Raw genomic sequence first — 22,176 nt, forward strand, 5'->3', positions numbered from 1 at the left:
GCGGCGGGGGGAGAAGAGCTGGAAGAGCCCACGCAGCCCCCCCCGAGGGGGGGGCGGAGTGGGGGAGAGGGTGACCCGGTACCTTGGGGTCGATGTCTCCCACCGCGAAGAACTTGACATCTTTGAACATCTCCTCGGGGACTTTCAGCTCCTCCTCGTCCGCCGACATGGTCCCGGCCGAGGCCGCCGCCCGCACCGCCGCGCGCGCGCGCCCCCCCCCCTTCGGCCCCTCCCCAATATCCCCCGCGCTCACTGTGGAGGGCCGCCGGGGCCCGGGTCTCCCGTCCCCTCCCCCCGCCGAGGCGCCGAACCGCGCGAGCAAGGCGCGCGCTGCGGGACACACCATCCCCCGCCGGGACGCAGGGGGGGAGGACGGGGGAGGGGAGAGCCGCCCGGACAAAGCGGCTCCCCCCGCCCGATCAGCCACCCCGGCTGCGGCAAGACTACGCCTGCTCCTCTTCCACGGACACTATCTCCACTCCTGCCCCGCTTTCCGAACCGGACCAGGAGCCAGCATCCGGGTCCGCAGCTCCCCCCGCACGGAACGCAATGGACTCGCCCCGCACGACAGAGGCGGGCAGCGGGGATTCCCGGACCCGCCCATTAGCAAACAGGCGAAGGAGGGGGAAAGGGGAGAAGGGAGCGCTCCGCCCTCGGGCCCCGCCCCCGAGCTCGGGCCCCGCCCCCGACGCCCCTGGGGACCGTTACCCGCCCTCCGCGCCGCCCCGCCCCCCCCGACCCCTCGCGGCCCTCACAGCGCTCGGGCGGGAAGTGGCGGCGGGCGGCGCCGGGGGGCGGCCCGTTCCCACCGTTAAACGGCGGCCTCAAACTCCTTCCCCCCTGGCGACGTCTGCTCGGCACCCGGCACCACAGCGCCCCGGTCCCTGCGCTAGGCCTTGCGTGGCTCGGAGGGCCACACTGGAGCGCGCTCCTCCTTTCCAAAACCCTGGTGACAGCGAAGAGTACTTGTGTAACTCCCGTTTTCCTCATGATACCGGGCTTTCATCTCTGTTCTTCAGGGGAAATCAAGCAACAGCTTATGACTAACCCATTGCAAGCTGTGACAATATACTGCACGCACTGTACACATATTATTACATTCTGCACACTATCYGTTTTCAAACCATTTCTTCAATGTGTCAAGAGCCTTCCAAAATTCAATCCTGTCCTAAAATATTTTTACTCCTCCCAGCTGGGAGCCCTGTGCAAATTTAATAGGCATACTATGTATTCCAGCACCCAACTCATTAATGAAACTATTGACTACTACCAAAACCAGACACTTTCCCTTCAAAGCCTACTCAAAACTTCTTCTACAAGAATACAGTAAACCATTGAAGCCTAGAGGGGGATTCATCTTACCTAACTCCAGAAAACTGCTCAGAAAACTGAAATAATCACCTTAAATTCCCTTTACGGTCAAGAGAGAAAAATAAGCACTTTTAGACCCTGATTTGCCAATGTATTTTAAACATCTGGGTATTGTCAGGTAAATCCTGCCCTGTTCTCACTGTCCTTTCCGAAGGAGTTTGGACCCCTCATATTAGTCTTATGGAAACAATGTTTCCCTGCCAAACTTCAGAGCAATGTTACGGAGATGGCATCAAAAGGCTGAAATAAAAATACAGGACACCTATTTTTTGTCTCCTATCTACACTTCCCCAGGAGAAAATTAGATTTATTGAACTTTTGTTCTTGAAAAATACCTGGTGGAGGCTAATCATCTGTTTGCAAACAGTTTATTATTTATGCAATATTTTTCTTGGATATAAAGTAAAGTTGACAGTATACAAATTCCTGACTTCCTTTTCCTCCATTTTCAATGAAGACACTACATTTCTTCTGCTCCAGCTAAGCAGGAAATACCTAACTTATCAGTATCTGTTCTAACCTGTTCTTTCCTGTTCCAGAAAGAGATCTTACCTCTTGGTTGTAGGTTTTATTGTATGAGCCCCTTGATTACATTTTACTTTTTTTTAGTGAAAACTGAGGTAAAAAGCCATTAAACTCTTACATGACACTCTCTTTCATAGTCAGTACAGAAAAAAACTAGAAATACCATCTGCTTTTGAACCTCAGTTTATCCCCTCCATCCAATTATTCACATTCTTATCTCACTTTCTGTCTTTCCTAATGAGTCACTCTTGTTTAGATCATTTTCTTCTACCCCAAGTATGTTCCTGTACTGTTTGAAAAACGCTTCCTCTATAGCCCCTGTCCAGGCCTCCCAAGTCCAGCCTCTACTTTCACGTTACATAACTTCCACTCTCTTCAACTCCATTTTTGATCCATTTTGGCTTATTCCCACTAAATTAGAACTACTTTCACCAAAATCTTCACGCACTTAATGTAAAATATTTTCCTTATTCTTCTCAAACTATCTGGATATCATTAATACTACTGCTTGCTGAGTTTTCTTTCCTTTTGGATTCCAGTGTCTCTGTAATCATCTGTATTTTCCAGCACTGGTTGTTCTCACTTCTTTCATAAATATCAGTGTCTCTCAGGTTTCTGTTCTCTGTTCCAATTTTTCCTCTATGTATTCTTTTCTCTTCATGGTGTCATTCATTACTTGCCTTCATCTTCTTTCTCAAATGTGATTGCTAAATTGTCCCTCCTCCCATGAGTACTTTCCTTATATCTAATTTGATATGTCATTGCATATTCCCACTCCACCCTAAAAAAACAAAGTTATATGTCCTCTTGATTCCTCTCTTCAGTCTATTTTCTTTGCTACTGTAAATATTTCCCCTAGCCTTTCTATCCCTTGGGCTTACCATATGCACATTATTTTTAGTTCTTTGCACAACACGAAGATTACAAATATTTCAAATCAGTCACTATGTTTATACTGACAAAGAACCATAGTGCAAACCACCAGCACTTTGAACATGATTTTTAATAATAATGCCCTTTCTCAAACCTTCAGTTCAAATTGTGCTATTGAGGCATCAGGTTGGGCTTCTTTGATCTTCTGTTTAGTCAGCTATTCAAATCAGAAGAATGAGATAAATTTGGTATTTAAAATCCCATTAATTTGACAGTATTCTACAAAATATCAGATGTTAGCTATGCAAGGTCAGAGCACTGCACATTTAAATCATTGAAATCCATTGCAAAAGCAGTTTTCAGCAAAAAGATACTTGTTAATAAGGTGCCAATCTTAACCAGAATTGTACTTTTTGACCAATTATGATAAAAAAAATCCAAGAACAAGGTTTAATTCCATCTAAAGTATGGAAGTCTAATGCAATGTAAACAGAGAATTTAAGAATTCACTAAAACAGCCTTGCAAAAAGAAATCTGTTTTATAACTTCAATCTCAAAAGAAAACAAATTTTAAAACAGAACATTGTCATGCAGTAAACAGAATTTCTCCCAAAATGTAATATATATTTTTTCTACTGTGACTCTTTCCGAATAACAATTGGTATATTTGAAAAARACACCCAGCATATTCAGAATGAGGAAAATTTTCTCCTCAAGTTGTAAGAAACAGAAATAAAAGGTTTTTCCCCTAAAATGATAGGGTTCTATAATCAAAACACTAAATGTATGTGTTTGCTGCTTCCACTTCCATAAGCAAATACTTAGCATTAATCACTCAAATTGGACTCACAGCTTTTGACTAGTGTAGCAGCATACCTCTTGGCATGCTATTTTGCAGTGTCAATTGGCTTTTATGCTTATAATAAATCTTTGAATACCATCAAACTTAAAGCATAAGAGGGTACAGGTTCTATTATTTTTCTAAAGAATCAGCTTTCCAGTCTTCTATATCACTAATTTGAATTTCTCCTTTCTAAACTAGCAAAGTAAGTTTTTCCCAAAGAAGTCTGAGAACTGCTCTTTTTCTGAGGGGCAGAATCATGCTACCAGTTTCAGAATATTTGTGCCAGCTTTAACGTAGGAGACAGCACATTGTTGCTTAATGGTTAAAAAGAAGTAGACATCATATGACATACATTAAAAAAAACCACTATTTAATACTCTGTCAGAACTTCTTCTTTTTTTTTTAATTTCACACATTAGTTTCTCTGGCTTAACAGACTTCTGGAGAGCTAATTTACAGCATTGTGTGAATCCATTTCCAAGACAACAGTCATAGTAGACCCTGTGAAGTTCTCCTAAAGATGGAATATATATGTATACATACTTTACATACAGATATGTGTAATGTTCTAGAAGTTATTTAAACTGTATTCACTAAAATTACATATATATGTATGATTTAATGATTTAAATGATCGATGATTTCAAAATGTTTTAAACAGACTGAAATTTCTATGGGATCTTTTACAGTTTTTTATCTCATTTTTTATGTAGAGTATTGCAAATTAAGAGTAAAGCAGCAGAAGCTAATGAACTCTAATCAAAATGCACTGTTAAAAATATACTTCCGTAAGAAAGAAAAACTTGGTATCCTTCTTTCACTAACTAAACTTTACACATTCCTTCTACTTCCCTCAAAATCACTTTAATAACAAAAGAATTATTTCTACCTACCTCCACCCAGCCAGTTATTTTGCTTTGTTGTAGGCTTATTTGGTATCAATATTTCTGCCAAAGCGGTTGAAGACTTGAAAGTTATTCAACAAATCTAGCTTCATGTTTCATTCTGATAGTTAAACCTCTTGCACAGATCCCGTCCTATAAAGTTGTAGGTCAGATTATGTCTACTTCTGCTGAGGATGGATTAGAGACCAGGCCAAAAAGAAAGACTTAGATATTGCAATCTCAATGAGGCAGTGCCTGTAGGCTTTGGACGTGCACTTGCTTTGCAAAAGGCCAGAGTGGTTTAAAACTTACCGCTCTGAAGTTGCTTTTTACTGCCTCGTGTGAGCTCAAGTAGCTGTCAGGTAGGCAACTAGCTGGGCAGCGCAGTCCAAGCATGTGCACATGCCATAGGACAATGCACAGCAACAGACATATAGAAAGCTTTCCTGGTAGACGTTTAGACACCTAAAAGGTTTAGCGGCCCCGCAGAAGTAATTTTGCATATCTGAATTTTGGACTTTTCATCACTTAGAGTGGCTATTGGGTATCAGCAGTGATATTAATCTTCTTACATAGAAGTATCTTATTTTTTTTCCACAGTTTTGTTGGCTTCAAGATGACCACTCACAGGACTATTCGCATGAGTAAAAATGTATAATTCTTCCCTGTAATTAGCTTCTAAATATGCAGGGTAATTAAGCCTATCTTTTACTTCTGTATGTATGTGATGAGTCATCTGTCAACAAGTTATTTAATTTCTAGCAATTAGACTATTTCTAACAAAAATGAGTAACTCCAATTTCTGCATCGTGTGTGTGATCTAGTTTATGATCCATAAGAACAGAAAACTGGATTGAAAAAGCTTGTTATTGAACATAGAAAATATCCCCTGTGTGTGTGCCATAAATTAATTCTAGATTCTGCTAGAAGGTCAGCACRCAGAAGAAGTCAAACTGGTGGGCTGGTCCCACTGTTTAGTCACAGCAAGGTACAGAGCAAGGTGCCCACCTACATCTAGCTTTAATATGTATTCATCGTGCTGACAGTCACAGGTGTAGCTGCCATTTTTTTCTGAAGGCACATGCTTCTTTGCCTCCTCTTTCACGCAGGTTTGCAGCCTGTCCCTGTCAGATCCCTGGACTTGTGCCCATCACATAATACGAGATGCTCAGTCATGTGGTGGTGTGCTTCTCTGTCAAGCCTGCTGGATGCACACAGGTCTGAGCACGACACACAGGATGAGACTAGTTCAGAGGAATTTAATTCTAGTGGAGATGCTAAGCACATGGCAGAACCGTCATCTACACAAAAAAACACCCAAGACTGGACACCGTCTTTAAGTAGAGTCTTTGCTCGGAAACAGCCACAACGATGTAATTGCATGGGTGCAACCATTCACAGAGATCAGTTATGCCTAAATATGAGCTCATTTCTGGGCTTAGTTACCATAGTGAATAGACTGTATAGAAATTGTGCACATCTCCATAGTCCACGCTGATCTGAACAGCACGTTATCTGTACTAGAAACACATCAAACACAGTATGTGATGTATCTTAACTATGAGAGTTCAGTACATAGAAGTTTATGGTCATGTTTGTAGAAAAACTGCAAACTGATGTTTACTTTGCAATGGGCACCACCTGCACATTATGAAAGTGCACTGAGTTGACAAAATTTGTGCAGAACATTCATCTTTGCTTACATAAATGCCTTATTTGTGTGCACAAATGATTATATGAAAAATTCATGTGCATCTACAGTATCCTATTTAGGCATAACTGGTTGTGAGAAAACAACAATTTGATTTTTTTTTCTTGCAGTTAATTAAATTCAGAACTTTTAAAGTGTATATTTGTTTTACTCCAGTGAGCAGAAGTTTTTTCCGGCCCTCTGTTAATAATACATACTCATGTGGTAGCAGCTGGTTCTCTTGGTGTTATTTTTCCAATAAAATATATCTTCACAACGTACCCTAATTTTTGGAGAAAGCTGAAGTTTGTTTCAATGTGTCTGGAAAGTTGTTGAGCATCACAGAAGGTATGCTTCCTACCTTATCACCATACCAATTTCTTAATGTGAGTAAGAATCTGATTTTGTAATCTGAACCAAAATATGCAAAACGTACATAGAGGGATATATTTCAGCTTGAAATGTCTGTGTGTATCTTCTCTTTCCTTCAGTGGGACTACTTGCAAAGGCAAACAGGATTTATAATTAAAAACTTTCTTTTTATCTGTACTGCAACACTGAATCCTAAAAGGCTCATTTGAAACCGATGTTTTCATTTTCAATTCTCTTCCAGTTCCAGAGCTGCACTGAGAATGCCTTGTCATTTGTTTGACAGTTTTCTTTTGAATATAATAGCTACCAAATGATTTGCAAATGTCAACTAACAATGTATACCTTTCTATAACAGTGCATAAATGGGTGGGGGTGAGAATGCTTTCATTAACACATCTAATATAAGGGCATTTTTTTATCAGAAGTGAGATTTAATATTAAAGGAAGCAATATACTTCTTTCTATTACCTGGTAAGGAATGTGTCTGGCATGTTAGTCCACAGGGAAAGGTGAGTGAGATGTTTTTTGTCACACTGCAAGGATAAAAAACAGCCCTAAGCTGCAGCTGGGTATGCCTTTATCAACATATAGCAATGCTAGAGGGATGGTATGCAGTGTAATTGCACTAGTTACACTTGTCTAAAGCCACTCCTGCTCTAAGATCAAAACCAGCTGTGGGAATTTTTGTCTCTCCTTCAACAAGTGTAACACAGTGTCACGCTATTACAGGGCTTGCTTGAGGTCTACTGGGAGGGCTGCAGAGTAGGTTTTAGGTAATAAGAGAGCTGAGTATGCAGAATGGTGCAGGGCTCTTCAAAATTACAGTCTTCAAACATAGGACTGATAGCAGCAACCGCATGGATGGGGAGAGGGGATGATGAACCCCTAGTTAATCCCTCTCCTTTAAACATCTAGTAATAAGGGCTACATAACCTTCCTGATAACTTGCTCTAGTGTCGTGAAACTTCCCTATGGTTAGGAAGTCTTCCCTAGTACCTAACCTAAATCTAATATATCTAATATGCTCTAAGTGAGGCTGATTCTTTCCGTCTTTCCCTCAGACTAACAAAAATCATATCCCTATGTGTGTGTGTGTATATATGTATATATAAAAATTATGTCCTATTATTTTCTTATTGAGTTCTGCACCTGATCATAATGCACCAGAAAGACGACTGCAAGTCCTCCCAATGAGTAAGAACAGATAATTTGCCACAAATACAATGTCATGCTATAATTTATAGGCTGCATTCTTCTCATCTCAGTAGAAATCTTTGCTTCTGCTCCTACTAATGTACCTGAGGATTTCTGTATATTATGAAAGGTTTGAGAAAGAATGTTTGTGAAAGTGGCAGGTAATTATCTCTATAACACCTCTTTGTTGTTGTGTCAAGATCTGTGTCATTTACAGGCTTTGCATCTGGATAAATTAGTATCAGCCAGACAATGAAAATGTAATTTTTCCTTTAAGCTTGAGCTTTCATTCATGCAGACTTGAAAAAGTTAATGAAACCTGGAGTCACGAAATGAGTTTCTCCAGAAAGAAATAAACTTGGCATTGTTTGTGCCAAGACTTTATTATGTGATTCAAATGATGCTAACACTTGTATTTATTTTTACATTATTCATACATAAATACAGAAAAAGGCAATTGAAGTTGGTGGAATTCCAGAGTATGGGACAGACTCAGAACATGCACATTGTTCTGTGTCGTTACAGAACAATATGAAAAGTGAATCTGATGATTTATTTGAGATGATGACCATTATTCATTTATGGCTTTGCATTTGTGAGTAAAGTGAAATCCTAAATTCATGCTGATAAAACCTTTATATCATATCACTTTCTTTCCACCTGTTGTCCAGTAAGCTAAATGTTTGTTTTACTCATCTGAAAAGAGGAAGGACAGRAGACACTTGCCTGTGGATGTGGTATCGCATTACAGCTATGGTGCTCTAGTGGCTCACTGCTGCTCAGAAMAGGGCCAGTTTTGCTCTCTCCTTTCCTTGGCACACTTTTTTTGCCAGACTCCTGTTGCTTCTCTTGAACGGGCTGTGACTCTCCTCTGACCAACAGTGAGCCAAACTGGCAGAAAACTATTCCTCTGCTGGTTTAGTCTGGATTTACCTGAGGCCTGAAGTGGCATGAGGGAGGGGCCTGTGCTGCTGGGGCTGGAAGGGGAGTTGACTGCAGCTAGCCTGCAGTCTCACACACAGCCCCAAGACCTCCTTTGATCCTGGCTACTCATTTCTGCCTCTTTTTCTGCACTGACACAAGTTTCCATGCCTTGATGGTGACCCATACTCATCTTACTGAAAAAGCCTACCAAAAATGGTCATTTTTCAGTAGGTCATTTCCCTGGCTCAGTTAACCTCCTGATGCTAGCACAATGCAGGCAGTGACCCAGGGTTCATGGAGTGGGAGACAGCAGGCAGCCGCTACATAAGCCTCTCTGGCAGCTTGCACTACCAGAGAAATTCACACGTAACCCATACATAGGGTCTTAATGCTGCTGCTAAAACCAAAGAAGAATATTTCTGCCAGGAAGCTTTCCCTGACTGACATCTACTAGTGCAAATTCACCACAACTCCATCGTCTTCAGTGCAGTTGCTCAAACGTATGGAGTCTAAGGCCACAAGGCTCACTTAGATTAACTTTTTAGATGTGTCACAGGTTGCAGAATCTTATCACTGCATCGTTTCTCTCTAAAAAACAGCCTTGGTCTTGAGGCACATTTCTACTTTCTGGCCTTCCCAAATGCTGAAACATAAAGCAGTATTTTCTGGGTGTCCGAAAGACACTGGGGCCTAAACGTGCTTAAGCATACACACAGAGGTATGCCTATTTATCTGCCTATAATATGTTATAAACAGAGTAGATGATCACATATGCCATGTATTTGTGGTTGCAGTCTTGAGAGGATAGCAGGCCATGTTCATTGCTGTACTACACAAACAAGCAGTTAATGTTGCTGGGTTGGATTATCATTTTCTTTGTCCATGGAAGGAACATGATTTTCCTTTCTCATGTATATTTTCAAAGGGAATGAAGAACTTAAACAAACAGTCTTGAAAAATATGTTCTGATGGTATTCTGGTAACAATTATGGTTAGAACAAAATTACACATTCACATAGTCTGTAGGCCAGAACAGACCAGCAGATCTTCTTGTCAGCCTGTCTTATAATGTGCCCTTAAATTTCATCCACAATACTCTTGCTCTGAGCTGAATCTCTTGAGATGCTGTTAAAGTGGAACTTCCTAAAAGATATAGAATCTTGATCTGAAGACATCAAGAGATGAAGAATCCACTGCTGCCCTTAGTTGATCAATAATTTTAACATGTCCTTGGAGCTAGCTTAATTAATTAGAGATTGATATCTATAATTCTCTGCCTTTTTAGTATGCCAAGCAGAAAACATCATGAAGTAACTCATTTGCTACTTAAGTCCTTAATTGTCTGCCACTCCTCAATTCAAAAAATTAGAATTATTGATTAGGTATCTAGACTAAGTCTGTTTTAATTATCTTAACTACTTAGTAGTAACCAGGAGTTGAGGTCCAAGGAAATAGGTCTCACTGTCAAGATTTCACTCATTAGAGCTACACACAGCACTACTGCTGCCATAGTTTATCCTCTCAGGCCAGTCCTGGCTCTAACTCTCTTTTTTGTTCCCAGAAGCCTTTCAGGGAAATAAAGGTTCTATAAATCCCTAAATGTCCTGGCTACTTGAAAGACATGCTCTGTGATATGCTGAAACTCCCTCAGCATGAACAACAATTCTCTCAACCAARAAAACCTACAACCTGTTTGTGTCTCAAGGTCCAGTTCCTCTGTGAACTGGCTAAGGGCAAATAAGGATTAAATTCACAATATGGCTCTCCTTCAGTGCTTAATAAGGTCTTTCACCTCTACAATATTCCTGATGTCTCTACARCACAGTCAGACATGGTTGAAACTGTCCCAAAATTGGGGAAAAGGGACAACTTGTTATACTATGCACAAGAAAATGTGACCACATCGAACCTCCCCAGGAAATCAGCCTAATAAGAAGCTGTTGCTTTTTTATTTTGGGACTTCTTTCAGATTTTGGCATACTAGAGCCTGAATTTCTTAGCCCTCAAATGTGCTTCCTCCTTCTTGACTAAGGCTTTTGAAGGAGACATGAGCTAAGATGAATATATTTWTGACAATGTTGGTCAATTTAATCTATGACACTGGGGTAGACACCCACAGATAAACGTTTAACCTGTAAAGAAGCCACTGAATAAAAATTCTGGGTTTATTTAGAGCTTGCTAAGTTCCCTATATAAACTAGAGCAGCCTTGGGGTCCCAGGACTTCCCAAGTCTGAATTCTTGGTGTTGCAAATGGAAGAAATTGTGGCATGAGGCAGAAAGCACCACCGCTGTAATGATCTTCCTTCGGGGTGTCAATTACATTTGCTGTTTGCCTGATGGCACACCTAGGTGATTACAGTGTGAAGGCCACGATCCATTTGTTTAATGTATCCTTGAATTCTATTACRTTTTCCACTCCTGTTGCTAAAGCCTTATCTTCAATTACACTCCCTTCCATTTGCCCCAAGCTGTTATTTGTTATAAGGCCAGCCTGACCCTGTTGTATCCAAAATATCAGTGAATTAAATCAAATTTTTATACTTTTCAACTTGAACAGTTATCTCATGATGCATATAACAAACAGATAATGAGATCTGCATTTTATTAGACACACTGATGCTTACCGATGTTTAACTATTAGGCAAAACAATTTTGATGCTCACAGTCAAAATTATGTTTTTTTCTCTGTGGCTGGATAGCTGTCAATTGATTTAACTCATTCAAAATRTGTAGTATATTATTTTCCTTGGTGTTGCTTGCACTCATACTCAGAGAATTTGATACATTTCTACTCTTTTTTCCTAAAAGGGAAGGGAGATTTCCATAGGTATATTTCTCTACAGTATAAGATATTTGCCTCCTATATTCTRTGACAATTTTCCCAAGCTTTCTCTCTGATTCAAGGATGTTCCAAAATCACATTCCTAACTTCAAGCATACACTTACACCCTGCTTATTTTGATTTTCAAAGTTAAACACACTGTCTTGAATACATTCCTGAAATAAGTCCATGTAAAAAGTGATCTACTGAATATGTTCCAATTCCTAACATATACATCATCTAGTTGTAGCACTCTACACATCTTATGCTTTATATTTATGTGCTTATAATTTATGATTTATACAATGTGTAYAACAATTAAATGGCAAAAATCACCAAACCGGGATCTAATCCATGCAAATATTTATATATATCACAGGATACATGATGATCCACTCTCTCCAAAAAAAGCCCAGCTACCACATGGCTCTCCTACATTCTGAGAGTCGAGTCAGATAATCATAGAAAATCCAGTTGCTGAATATCAAGGGATTATCATATTCTCATTGGTTTTGTGTGCATATTCCTATTCTGGTTTTTGCTTTTGTACAGCAAAAACTCACCCTCTTCTCTCTTGACTCTAAAAGGATAAAGGATATAAAAGCTACTATAAGAATATAATTACTCAGATAAAGAAAAGAAAGCTTGATTCAGATAGGGATGTCTTTCTGAGATATCCTAAGCAGTCCAGAGATTTTAGATAACTATGTTTTACATATTTTAGTTATATAAAAATATCTTGCTACATTTCAAAAAAATAATCCTCTCTGAAACAAATGAAGGAGATGCATCCAGATCCAGAGATTGCTTAGGGAAATACCTTATCTACTTTACTGCTCACAGAAAACAGCTGCCATAAATTTTTATAATAAAACTAGACATATTGATGGTTGATAGGCGCCACACAGGCAAGCGTGGGACTCAGGATGGTGCAGCCCATAAAAGAGGGGGTTGCTCTGGGGTGCTCCCCAAGAGTTTAGGAACCTCGGGTGCACCACGGCCAGAGTCACCACACTGTAGGGTTGCCCTAGCCCTCCGATGACCCCAGGAATGCTGAGCGAACCTAGTCAGCAAAAGAGAAGTGACACCGCAGACTCACACTGTAAGCATCTAGAACTTTGCTCTGGGTTATTTGCTGAACATCTCTACGGTTATCTGTTGACTATGCATACTGTTATCTGTTGACCACCCTGTTGACCATATTGTTGACCATATTGTTATCGGCTGAGGCCACTGGTTCTGTTGTGTAACCGTGGTCTGGCACTGTTTGATTGGATAACAAACTAAGCCTGGGAATGATAAAAGCAAGTAAGCCACATACTTCTGGTGTGGACTCGGACTCACCATCAGCTGGCCTGTGAACCTGACAACCCACCCATCAGCGGGGACACCCCTGATGCCAACTGCCAGGCAGAACCTGAATCGTCTTGGTGCAGCTTGAGCCTGGTGAGAACARTCCAGGGAAAACTATACCGGAGGGTTGGCCCATAAGGACAAGGAAAGGGCGAGAACAGTCATTGTACCATGCATCCGAGAACGGTCATTGTACCGTGCATCCATGGCTTAACCATACAGCTCTGATATGTGTRTTCTATTTTTAGTTCAGTTATACTTCTAGCTTTGCTATACTTTTTAGCTTTGTTATACTTGTAGATTGGCTGGTGCTGATTGTTTAGTGTTGTCCAGCGTCTGTCATATGGRTAGAACCACCTAGCTCTAATAAATTCTTATACTTGACAAACGATGATCTCTCGAGTTCAGTACAACTAACYCCAGAATCCGAAAGAACCCCGATGCCCCTCTAGTGGCATGTCACAATGGTTAACTCTGTTTACTTAATCCAAACCTTCGCACTAAACTTCACCTGTGCAAAATATTCCAGCTGGATGTGTATCAGGAATTGTTTGTTAGATGCACCTTAATGAACTCCTTGTGGTTCTCTACAACCCATGGTGTGGCCTTTTGTAATTCTSTTGTCATTAAGCTGGTGCTGTAATGCGGTGTTTAATGGGCATGGCCCGCACTGGGCAGGAGGGATTATCTGGGGCAAGGACATCCCAATGTTTTCTTAGAGCCACAGCTCTCATAAAACCAGAAAGGCTGCAAGAAAGTCTCCTAAAAGGGGAGAACATGCACCATGGCAAGGACCGCGTGTCTTTGTGCCTCCTCCTCACAGCCGTGTCAAGCCCTAGTCCCCTTACGGACTCCGTGAAGCTGTGGCCATGCCACAGAGAGGCCAACGGCATAAGAAGGATGACCTGCAGCCAGACTCGCTGCAGTGCRGCCAGAACAGGAGGGATGGGGAGCACGTGTATGTGGGCAATTCTGCAAGATTGAATATAGCGCCAGGAGTCAAAGCTGGGGGATATGAGATATAGTATGGGTGAAYGCTGCATGAAGGGCTTTAAAGCGTCAAAATGCTAAGTGGTGTTTTTTGACATTTCTCTAATCAGTGGTTGGCTRTGATTACAAAATGGCATTCATAACCCTACTGCCAAGTCAGCTGCTAGYGGTGATGTTTTAAAAGACCTTGTTAACTATTTTAGTGTTCAATAAAGCATAGAAGAAAAGAGAGGCATTAGGATATATTAAAGTGGCAGTCTCTGCCACTGTCTGCAGACACTGGCAGTCTCTCCAGGAAGCTCTGAAGATGCATCAGGTCTGATGAGAAGTCCTTTTAAAAAACATAGCCAGATTTCTTTGTTTCCACAAGGCCCGGCTTTTAAAGTGCAGATGAATAATATCTTCTGTTAATGGAAGACACCCCATGAAGTATGCTCAGAAGAGACCCTGAAAGAATTCAGTGGTATCAAAGTGGAAGATTTAGACTAATTTTACTCATGAAATTCTGATAGGGAAGTCACCTTTTTGGTTCAGCTGAGTTCAGACCTGCTGTGCTGCAGTCTAAACCTCAAAGTAAAGGTGACCACAGAAGAGGGACCTGTGGCCTGTGGTATGTACAGGCAGGAAAAGCATGCCTTCAGTGGACTGAGGAAGCCATCAGCTTTAACAAGCCAGATCCCTCGGCTTTCAAGTCACATACTGAAATCTCCACAGGGACAAGAATTACAAGGCACGTTCCCTTTACTTGGAAGCACTGGAAGAAATGTGGACGGGGTGGGAAGCTCCGTAAAGAAGGGGAAACATGGGCAGCCGGTGCCAGCAGCTCCCTTGGAGTCTGGTGGCTGTATTCAAGGYAGCTCAGAGATGCTAGTCACAGCTGCCTTTGCAGGGTTGGTTTTCCCCCACCAGCTTCTGCACATGCACATTGYTGCTGTCACACGCCATGCCCCCAAGCTGGAGCTGAACAGGAGCCRCTAGTGACCCTGCAGCTCAGGCTGGCCACTTCTGAGTTACAGTATACCAACCCTGACTCTAGGCGTAGCAGGCAGAAAAAAAAACCAGCTATTTTATAATAAAATGCATTGCTAGACAATTAAAAAAAAAAGTCTGACAACATTTTGCTGTCAAAGTAGTGAATACTAGTTGTCAAAAATAATGATACTACTGATAAAAATCCTTGCGAAAAATAGACACACACATTTATACAACTGCTTTCATCCCATGGGTTCAGAGAATTTCATAGATGTAACAGGAAGACATTGCTTGATCAGGTGCCTGCTGAAGGAGAAGGMACCAAAATAAAATATTTTTAACACAATCCTGTCAAATTCTGTGACAGAAAGGATGTTTTGGGTCCTTTAAAAACTGCTGTCCCTATTCATATAGCTGGGAGTAAGTTTGCTGACTTTTGCCTCTGATCAAGAGGCAAGCTTTTTGTCAGCCTACAGGAGATGTTTGCAAACCCTTTTCTTGCAAAGGCATGTGAGCAGACTCATTTTTGTTGCAGGAAAAAACCCACATGGCCATATCCTACCATTTGATTTTTTTCTAGCTTTCAAATAATACCTCTCATTTGTATGAGGCTCTCAGTTGCTTAAATAACATGGAGATGAAATAAATAAGTAAAAGCCCACAGCTTTCCCATATTCTCTAATGAGATTTGTGCAGGTGGAAAGCCTGCCATGTTGCATGGCTTGAAAATACTGAGAATCTCACCTTGCTTAAATTAACAGCAGTTTTGCTGATCTGCACAGCCTAGGCAGGCAGGGACAGGGACGTGTAGAGATCTGCCTAATAACCAAGGAGGGAAGAAAACCTTCCACAGCTGGAAGGAAACAGCGTGTGAATATGGATGTGCTACACTCACTCATGAGCAAAACCCAAGCTGAGAAAGTTGTACAATCGACTATGCCAATCTTTCATTGGCAGGTACACTGTAGAGATGTCTCTGTAGCTGTTTCAGAAACCTCCGGGGAAAGGAGACAGCACATAAAGAAATGAAGCTAGTGGGGTGGAAGAAGAGAAAAGAATCTCCCACTGAAGAGATCATCTCTATGGGAGCTGACCTCAGTGGTTTCATTTTCGCTCGCATTGCCACCTYGTTACAATAACAAAACTAATCTCGAACCCTAATTGTGGCTTGGAGATAAGTTATTCAAACTGAGGAACAGACCCCTGTTGACATGGGCATGGTGAACCTACTGCTGAGGAGCCGAAGGGAGCAGGATGGGTACAGCGCTGGGAGCGWGCAGGGTATGTAACACAGCCCATAGATGCCGCAAGCCACTTTGTGCCAAAGCGCTCCCTCTCAGCACTGTGGTTTTCTCCCATTCTGCAGCTTTGCTCAAGAAGTTGAAAGACAGCGGCTCAGATCTATGACTCTTGGAGACCTTGGGCTCCTTCTGCTCCTGCTTTCTGCCCTGCCTTCCCCTTCTCTGACAGAGCTTTCCCACTTTTACCCCAGCCCTTGACACTGACTGTGTCCCAGCCATCTCCTAGCTACATCCCCCATACTAATCCCTGCAATACCTCTTCTTCCCAGGAAACATTCTGCTAATTACCCTGAGAAGCACCTCCCTAGCTTTAGAGGTCCGCAGAATATATTTGGAGGGGCAGGTGGATACAGAAAGGGAAGGAAGGAGATGTAGGAAAAAAGYTGAAGAACTGCAGGACGGAAAACTATTTAGAAAGATTTCTGTCCTTATTAGGGTAAATGGATCTTAAAACTTTTTTTCCCTGAGTTCTGAAAGAACATATCCAGACTATGAAAGGTTTTATGTAAATAAAGGTTCAGAATCCTATAACCTGCAATGAAGCAGAATGGYAGCCAGGAAAACAACACACAACAGAAAAGCCCGTGTTCAGCCTAACACTATCACAATCTTTCCTACAGCTTCACACCTATGCAAATTGTCTGCCAAAACGCATAAAGCTCAAGATAAACAAATCTCTTCCACAACTTGGCATAAGGAAAAAGGGGCTGAACTGAAATGATAATTGAGTTTTAGAGATCCATCCATTTTCTGTCATCATGCCATCTGTCTCCCTGGCAGATTCCYGATAGTTTGCACTGGCAGCTTTGATTGCCAAAGCTCATGTATTAAGTTGGAGTTACCTACTCTTCCATACACAATTTATTATTTTTTTATATGCCTGCTATTCTAGAAGATTGACAGAACTGCAGGATACTATGTACCCCCAGAAGCACAATATATTTTGACATTTTTTAACTTTTTTAAAGACCAGAAATAAGGATACTTTTCCACTGTGATCTGCAACAACCTACAGAGACTAAGTCCATCAGAGTCACAGAAGGCATACTTTTCAGGGACTGACCACAGATAAAGAAGATTACAGCTGCAGGTGGATATATGTGTTAAGTATTTGCTACRACCAGAATAATAAATGAAAACTGTGTACACCTTATGAGGGCAGTACCCCCGAGGCAGGTTCCAAGTTATTGCATTACTGTCATAACTACTCACTGCAAAGCACCTTTGACTAAAAGCTAATATGATGCCTAGCATAACTCTGCTGACTCTCCTGGAATTACACAGATGATTAATGTTGTCCCTTAAGGTACAAAAGAGGTTATAAAATTATTTATATTTCATTTATTTACACAGAGTGCAACTTTAACTGCAGCAATGAATGATGTGGGAGTTGCCTGTAATACTTTATGAAGTTATGTTCCATCTGTTCCTCTGATCATGAATGTGGTTTTTGCTACGCAAAAAATACRGGCTAATTCCAGCAGGAGTTAATTCACATTAGGCAGGAAGATAGATAAACACTCCTGACAGTCCATTTACTGAGACATGCACAATAACACAAGGTACTGTTTGGCAGTCCATCCTCCCTTTAGGTTGGCTGTGTAATAAATTGTGGCCAAATTCAAGAGACACAAGGACTGGGAGGAAAGAGATTTACTAGGGAGTCTACACAAGAGAGGACTATGCTCTGCGCAAGACTATGCAAATAGGCTGCTCTGTTAAACAGCCTTTGTTCTGCCTTGTTTCTATTGCAGAAATTAAACAATACTTTAGTTATGTCACTGAATTCATACAACAGTGACAATTCCTAAATGAAGGCTTGCATGCCCTAAACCCAGTTAGACCTGGCATTAGAGGCTGGATGAGGAATGGTTTTCCTGCCATACAAATAAAACAACAACAGGATTTCAATTTTTTGTTTCCATTTCTGCTTCAGGGCAAACAGAGAGACATTTCAAAGTTCCTCATAAGGATCTGGAGCAAGAGAGCCCAGTTTGGCAAATGGGTCAATTGTGAGGGCACTTGCTGGGGATGTGGAGCACTCGGGTCTTGTTCCTGCCCTGGAGTACTCCCACAGTCCTGCTGCGTGTCCTGCTACCAAAGTGCAGGATCCRCTTCTCAGTCAGAAGGAATTGCTCCATTTTGCAATAAGTAATTACAAGTTGCTGGGAGAGAAAGACCGATTCCATCCTTCTGTTGCTGTGGCACTTGATTGGGATGTTAGAAATCCTAGGGTAAGTCCATGCTCCAGTAAATATGCAATTATTAAACAGCTTCAGTAGAAGRGACCTGAGAGAGAGCTATTCAGAATAGCCAGCCACTTCGTAATTAAGACACTCATATGGGACATGGGACATCATGATTCAAGCATATAGCCTAAATTGGGATGCTTTGAACTTTGATTTCCTGTGTCCCATGTAAATGCTCGAATTCATGGACTACTCCACCAAGGAGAGGGAGGCAATCACCCAATCTTCTTCCCAACTGGAGATACCATCCCAGACCTGGGAAATGTTTTATAAAATTAATTAGATGAAGAGATTAAAGTTTCTTAAAATGGTTACATGTCCATGAAAATGGAGGGTTAGCATTCTTCCTCTCCCCTCCCAGAATTATATTTCTAACACCACAGGATACTGAAATTCAAACCAAGCCACAAGTGGGGCATCATGAGAATCAACCACAATGCAGGTATTGCCTGTCTTGGCTTGTTCTTGGAGAGATGAGAGCGAGAATCAGATATGTAGATGRCCTCTGAGGGTGTGAGAACAACCTCATGGTTTGTCCTGCCGTGCATTACAAGCGCGTCTGTATTTGAACAATTTGTTGTAATAAGAAAGGAGCTGGCAGTGTGCGTGTTCAAAAAGCTTGTCTAGATGTAAGAAGCGGCAGCTGGAGTTGATGAATGTAATATGAAACTTAAGTGGTGATTACCTGAGTTTTAGTAATTGCATTGATACGATAAATACTTATTGAGCAGTCCGGCTGACAACTGAGCAGAGCTTTCTGGGTTGGTGTATATATTTATAGTGAACCTATGTGTTCCTTTAATGCCCATTTAACCTGGCAGTTCTACCTATCCTGTAGACTTAATTCTCTTTTATTGAGTAAGTATGCTTAGCAAAAACATCTCTTTTGCTATCTCCTTACACTTTTCTACCAGTTATACGTAAAGGGGTTCAAAAGATCTGCATACTGATTCRTATTAAAAGTCCATTCAGACCTGTCCCCACCAGCAAGCTATAGGCATTACTTGGAGGTGAAAATAGGAAGTGGAACTGCAGTGATTGTGCCTGGGGAATTCCCTCCCAGCCTCCAGCAACCAGCTACTGAGGGATATTTTGAATAGAAAGGTACCTCCAGTAAATGGTACTTAGTAAGGAGCAGCATTTAATGGTCTCTGTTGGAAGGAACCCTGTTAAATCTAGGAAGGTGGTGTCACTTTTAATGCCTCTGGCACCATCAATGAGGATGTGGGATAATCCTGACTTTGTAATGTAGATCCTTTCCCTAGAGAGTTTCGTAGATGTGACCATTCCATAAACATCACCAAATTGCCACAAATTCCAACRTTTCRCTCACTTTATGAATATCAACAATCCTGATGAAATCAATGGGCTTACTAATGTGTGAATGTAAACAGGATTTTGTCTTTCACATTTGTTCACCTCCAAAATATGGTGCATTCAAAGAGCTCACTTAAAGATTACAGAAACACAAAGTCACAGAATGATTTAGATTGGAAGGGACCCCTGGAGACCACCTAGTCCAACCCTAAAGAAAGGCCAGCTTCAAAGTTAGATCAGGTTGCTCCCAGCCTTGTCCAACTAAATTTTGAGTATCTCCAAGGATGGAGATTTCATAGCTTCTCTGGGCCCCTGTTTCAGCGTTTGACCGCTCTCACTGTGTCCATTGCATCTTGTCCTATCGCTGTGCACCTCTAAGCAGGGTTTGCCTCCACCTTCTCTACACTTTCCCATTAGCTATCTGAAGACAGCAATAAGATTCCCCCCTTAGCTTTTTCTTGCTTAAGATTGAAAAGCCCAGTTCTCTCAGCTGCTTCTTACATGTCACATGCTCCAGTCCCCTAATCACTTTAGTGGCCTTTCGCTGGATTTGCTGCAGTGTGTCAACGTCTTGTACTGGGGTGCTATACAGGTATTTGCTTACACTTTCTATTTCCAATTAGTACTCAGTGGAGCCATTCAACTCCAGAATCTGCTAATATAAATTTTCAGAAGTCCGGTAAGATAATGAAAATATGATTAGATCATAATCTAGTTTTACTTCTTCAGATTTAATACATTTTATTTCCATTTTCTTTTAAAAGTATTTTGATGTGCTTCTTGCTAAAGCAGAAGAACTAATATCTTCCTAGAAGCACATATTCCGTAGTCTGTAGTTAATTCTGTTAATTTTGGGCTTCATAYGACTCTCCAGGAAGGGCCCATGCAACAAAAAACCCTAAGTCCTAGGAACTGCTAACTGTTATGATCAATTGAATGATAATCAAGGATGTCTGGCACCTTACAGACTAGGAATTTTAAATCAGGCGGCTTTATGAAAGCATGCAAAACCCCTTTGTCCTTTGAATTGTAAGTGTAAAGACTACCCATTCAAAAACTGTAAGTATTCATGTGTATAAATGATAAAATAATGATCTCGCCCTAAAAAGATGACAGCATACTTCTGAAATATGTTACAATCTCAAAGACTCTATCTTTTCTAGTAAATACAATGGACCAGGTCCTGTTCTCTGGTGCTGAGGACAAACGTCACTGCACAGCACGAGTCTATATGGGTTTTCCCACCCAAACAGGGAGGCCTCGTTCCTATGTTTTAGTGAGCACAGGTCTGGGCCCATACTGTCCCCCAAACCATGCCTAAGGACTGCCTGTGAGGCTGCTACCTGGCAGTGCCAAGGAATGGGCTAAATGGGGGGTAGATATGCAGCAGAGCCTGTGCCCTGGCTCTGTTTAGTCTACTAGTACAGACGTAGCCAAAAAGTGACCGTAAGGGCCCAACTCCCTCCACCAACAAAAATTCCTGAACCTTTTTTTGTATATGCCCCTTGTGTTTCACACGGTAGCACGGAGAAGCAGTGCTATCAAAAATCTCCTTTAATTAGTCCTTGCTAATAGTTACTTTGTTGTTTTTCATTATGAAGTTCAGAGGGATTTGAAAGAAACTCTAGAAAGCTGCCATTTGGTTTTACCCTCCATAGTACCAGGAGCACAGAACACATCTGCTGCTCCCCAGAACATCTGCTTCATTTGTATGTTCTTCCCAACTCTCCGAAAGTGCCCTACACCAGCAAACGTCCTCATCACCATGTCTTAATATTTATGCACTTCCCACCCGGAGCTGACCTGCGTTGCAGWCTGAGCGTTGTGGGAGCGAATGCTGGCTCCTTGCAGTCATATGCTCACTCCAGGTGACAGCCAAAAGCTCTTTGGACGCTATGTTAGCATGGGACCATCTGGAGAAGCTGARTGCCAGTGCAGGTACAGCCCTGCGGGAATGCTGTTGCAAGGCTTGCAGGCTGGAGCTGGCTTGTATCCTTGCACGGAGCTAGTGCATGTGGAAAGCTGCTTGGTGGGTTTATATTTTGCCTTCCACTGCGAGGCCCAGGATCCCACTTGTAATCACAAGTAGCGTGATAAAAGAAGCAGGTAAAATGCTCGAACAGGAGTTAATAACAATAGCCAACAGATTATTTTTACTAAAAGGCCAGCTAGCTGCTAGCAAGTTAGGAAATGTAAGAGTGGAAGTTCTCAGAGAAATAACCCCCTGCCACATCACACGCACGCACAGCATAACCGAGACTACGGTTTGCCAGATACGCACTCCAGCACACGGGAGCTTAAAATTCTCACGGCACCTCACTAGGGCATTTTTAGAGGAACCCGGGCGCAATTCTACGCTGCCGTTAACTTTTCGCCTTTGCAGAAGAATCCGCCACGACGGGGAAAAGGAGCCGCGCGGCGCCGCCGGCACAAACAAAGCCGGGGCGCCGCTGCCCGCAAGGCGCCGCGGCACCGCTGCCGGCGCTGCCTCGCC

The 22,176-nt window shown here is 41.9% G+C and overlaps 1 protein-coding gene across 1 annotated transcript in view; it reads right to left on the reverse strand.

Moving 5' to 3' along the window:
- The window catches only part of PAXIP1 (PAX interacting protein 1), a 41,715-nt gene extending 41,516 nt beyond the window's left edge, over positions 1 to 199 (reverse strand). Inside the window, exon 1 of the mRNA XM_026069260.1 lies at positions 83 to 199. Coding sequence (XP_025925045.1) covers positions 83 to 169 — 87 coding nt within the window. The 5' untranslated portion in view covers positions 170 to 199. The remainder of the gene's footprint in view (positions 1 to 82) is intronic.
- Positions 200 to 22,176: the final 21,977 nt, after the last annotated feature.

Source organism: Apteryx rowi, unplaced genomic scaffold, assembly GCF_003343035.1.
Source record: "Apteryx rowi isolate R43461 unplaced genomic scaffold, aptRow1 scaffold_29, whole genome shotgun sequence".
Classification (NCBI taxonomy): Eukaryota; Metazoa; Chordata; class Aves; order Apterygiformes; family Apterygidae; genus Apteryx; species Apteryx rowi.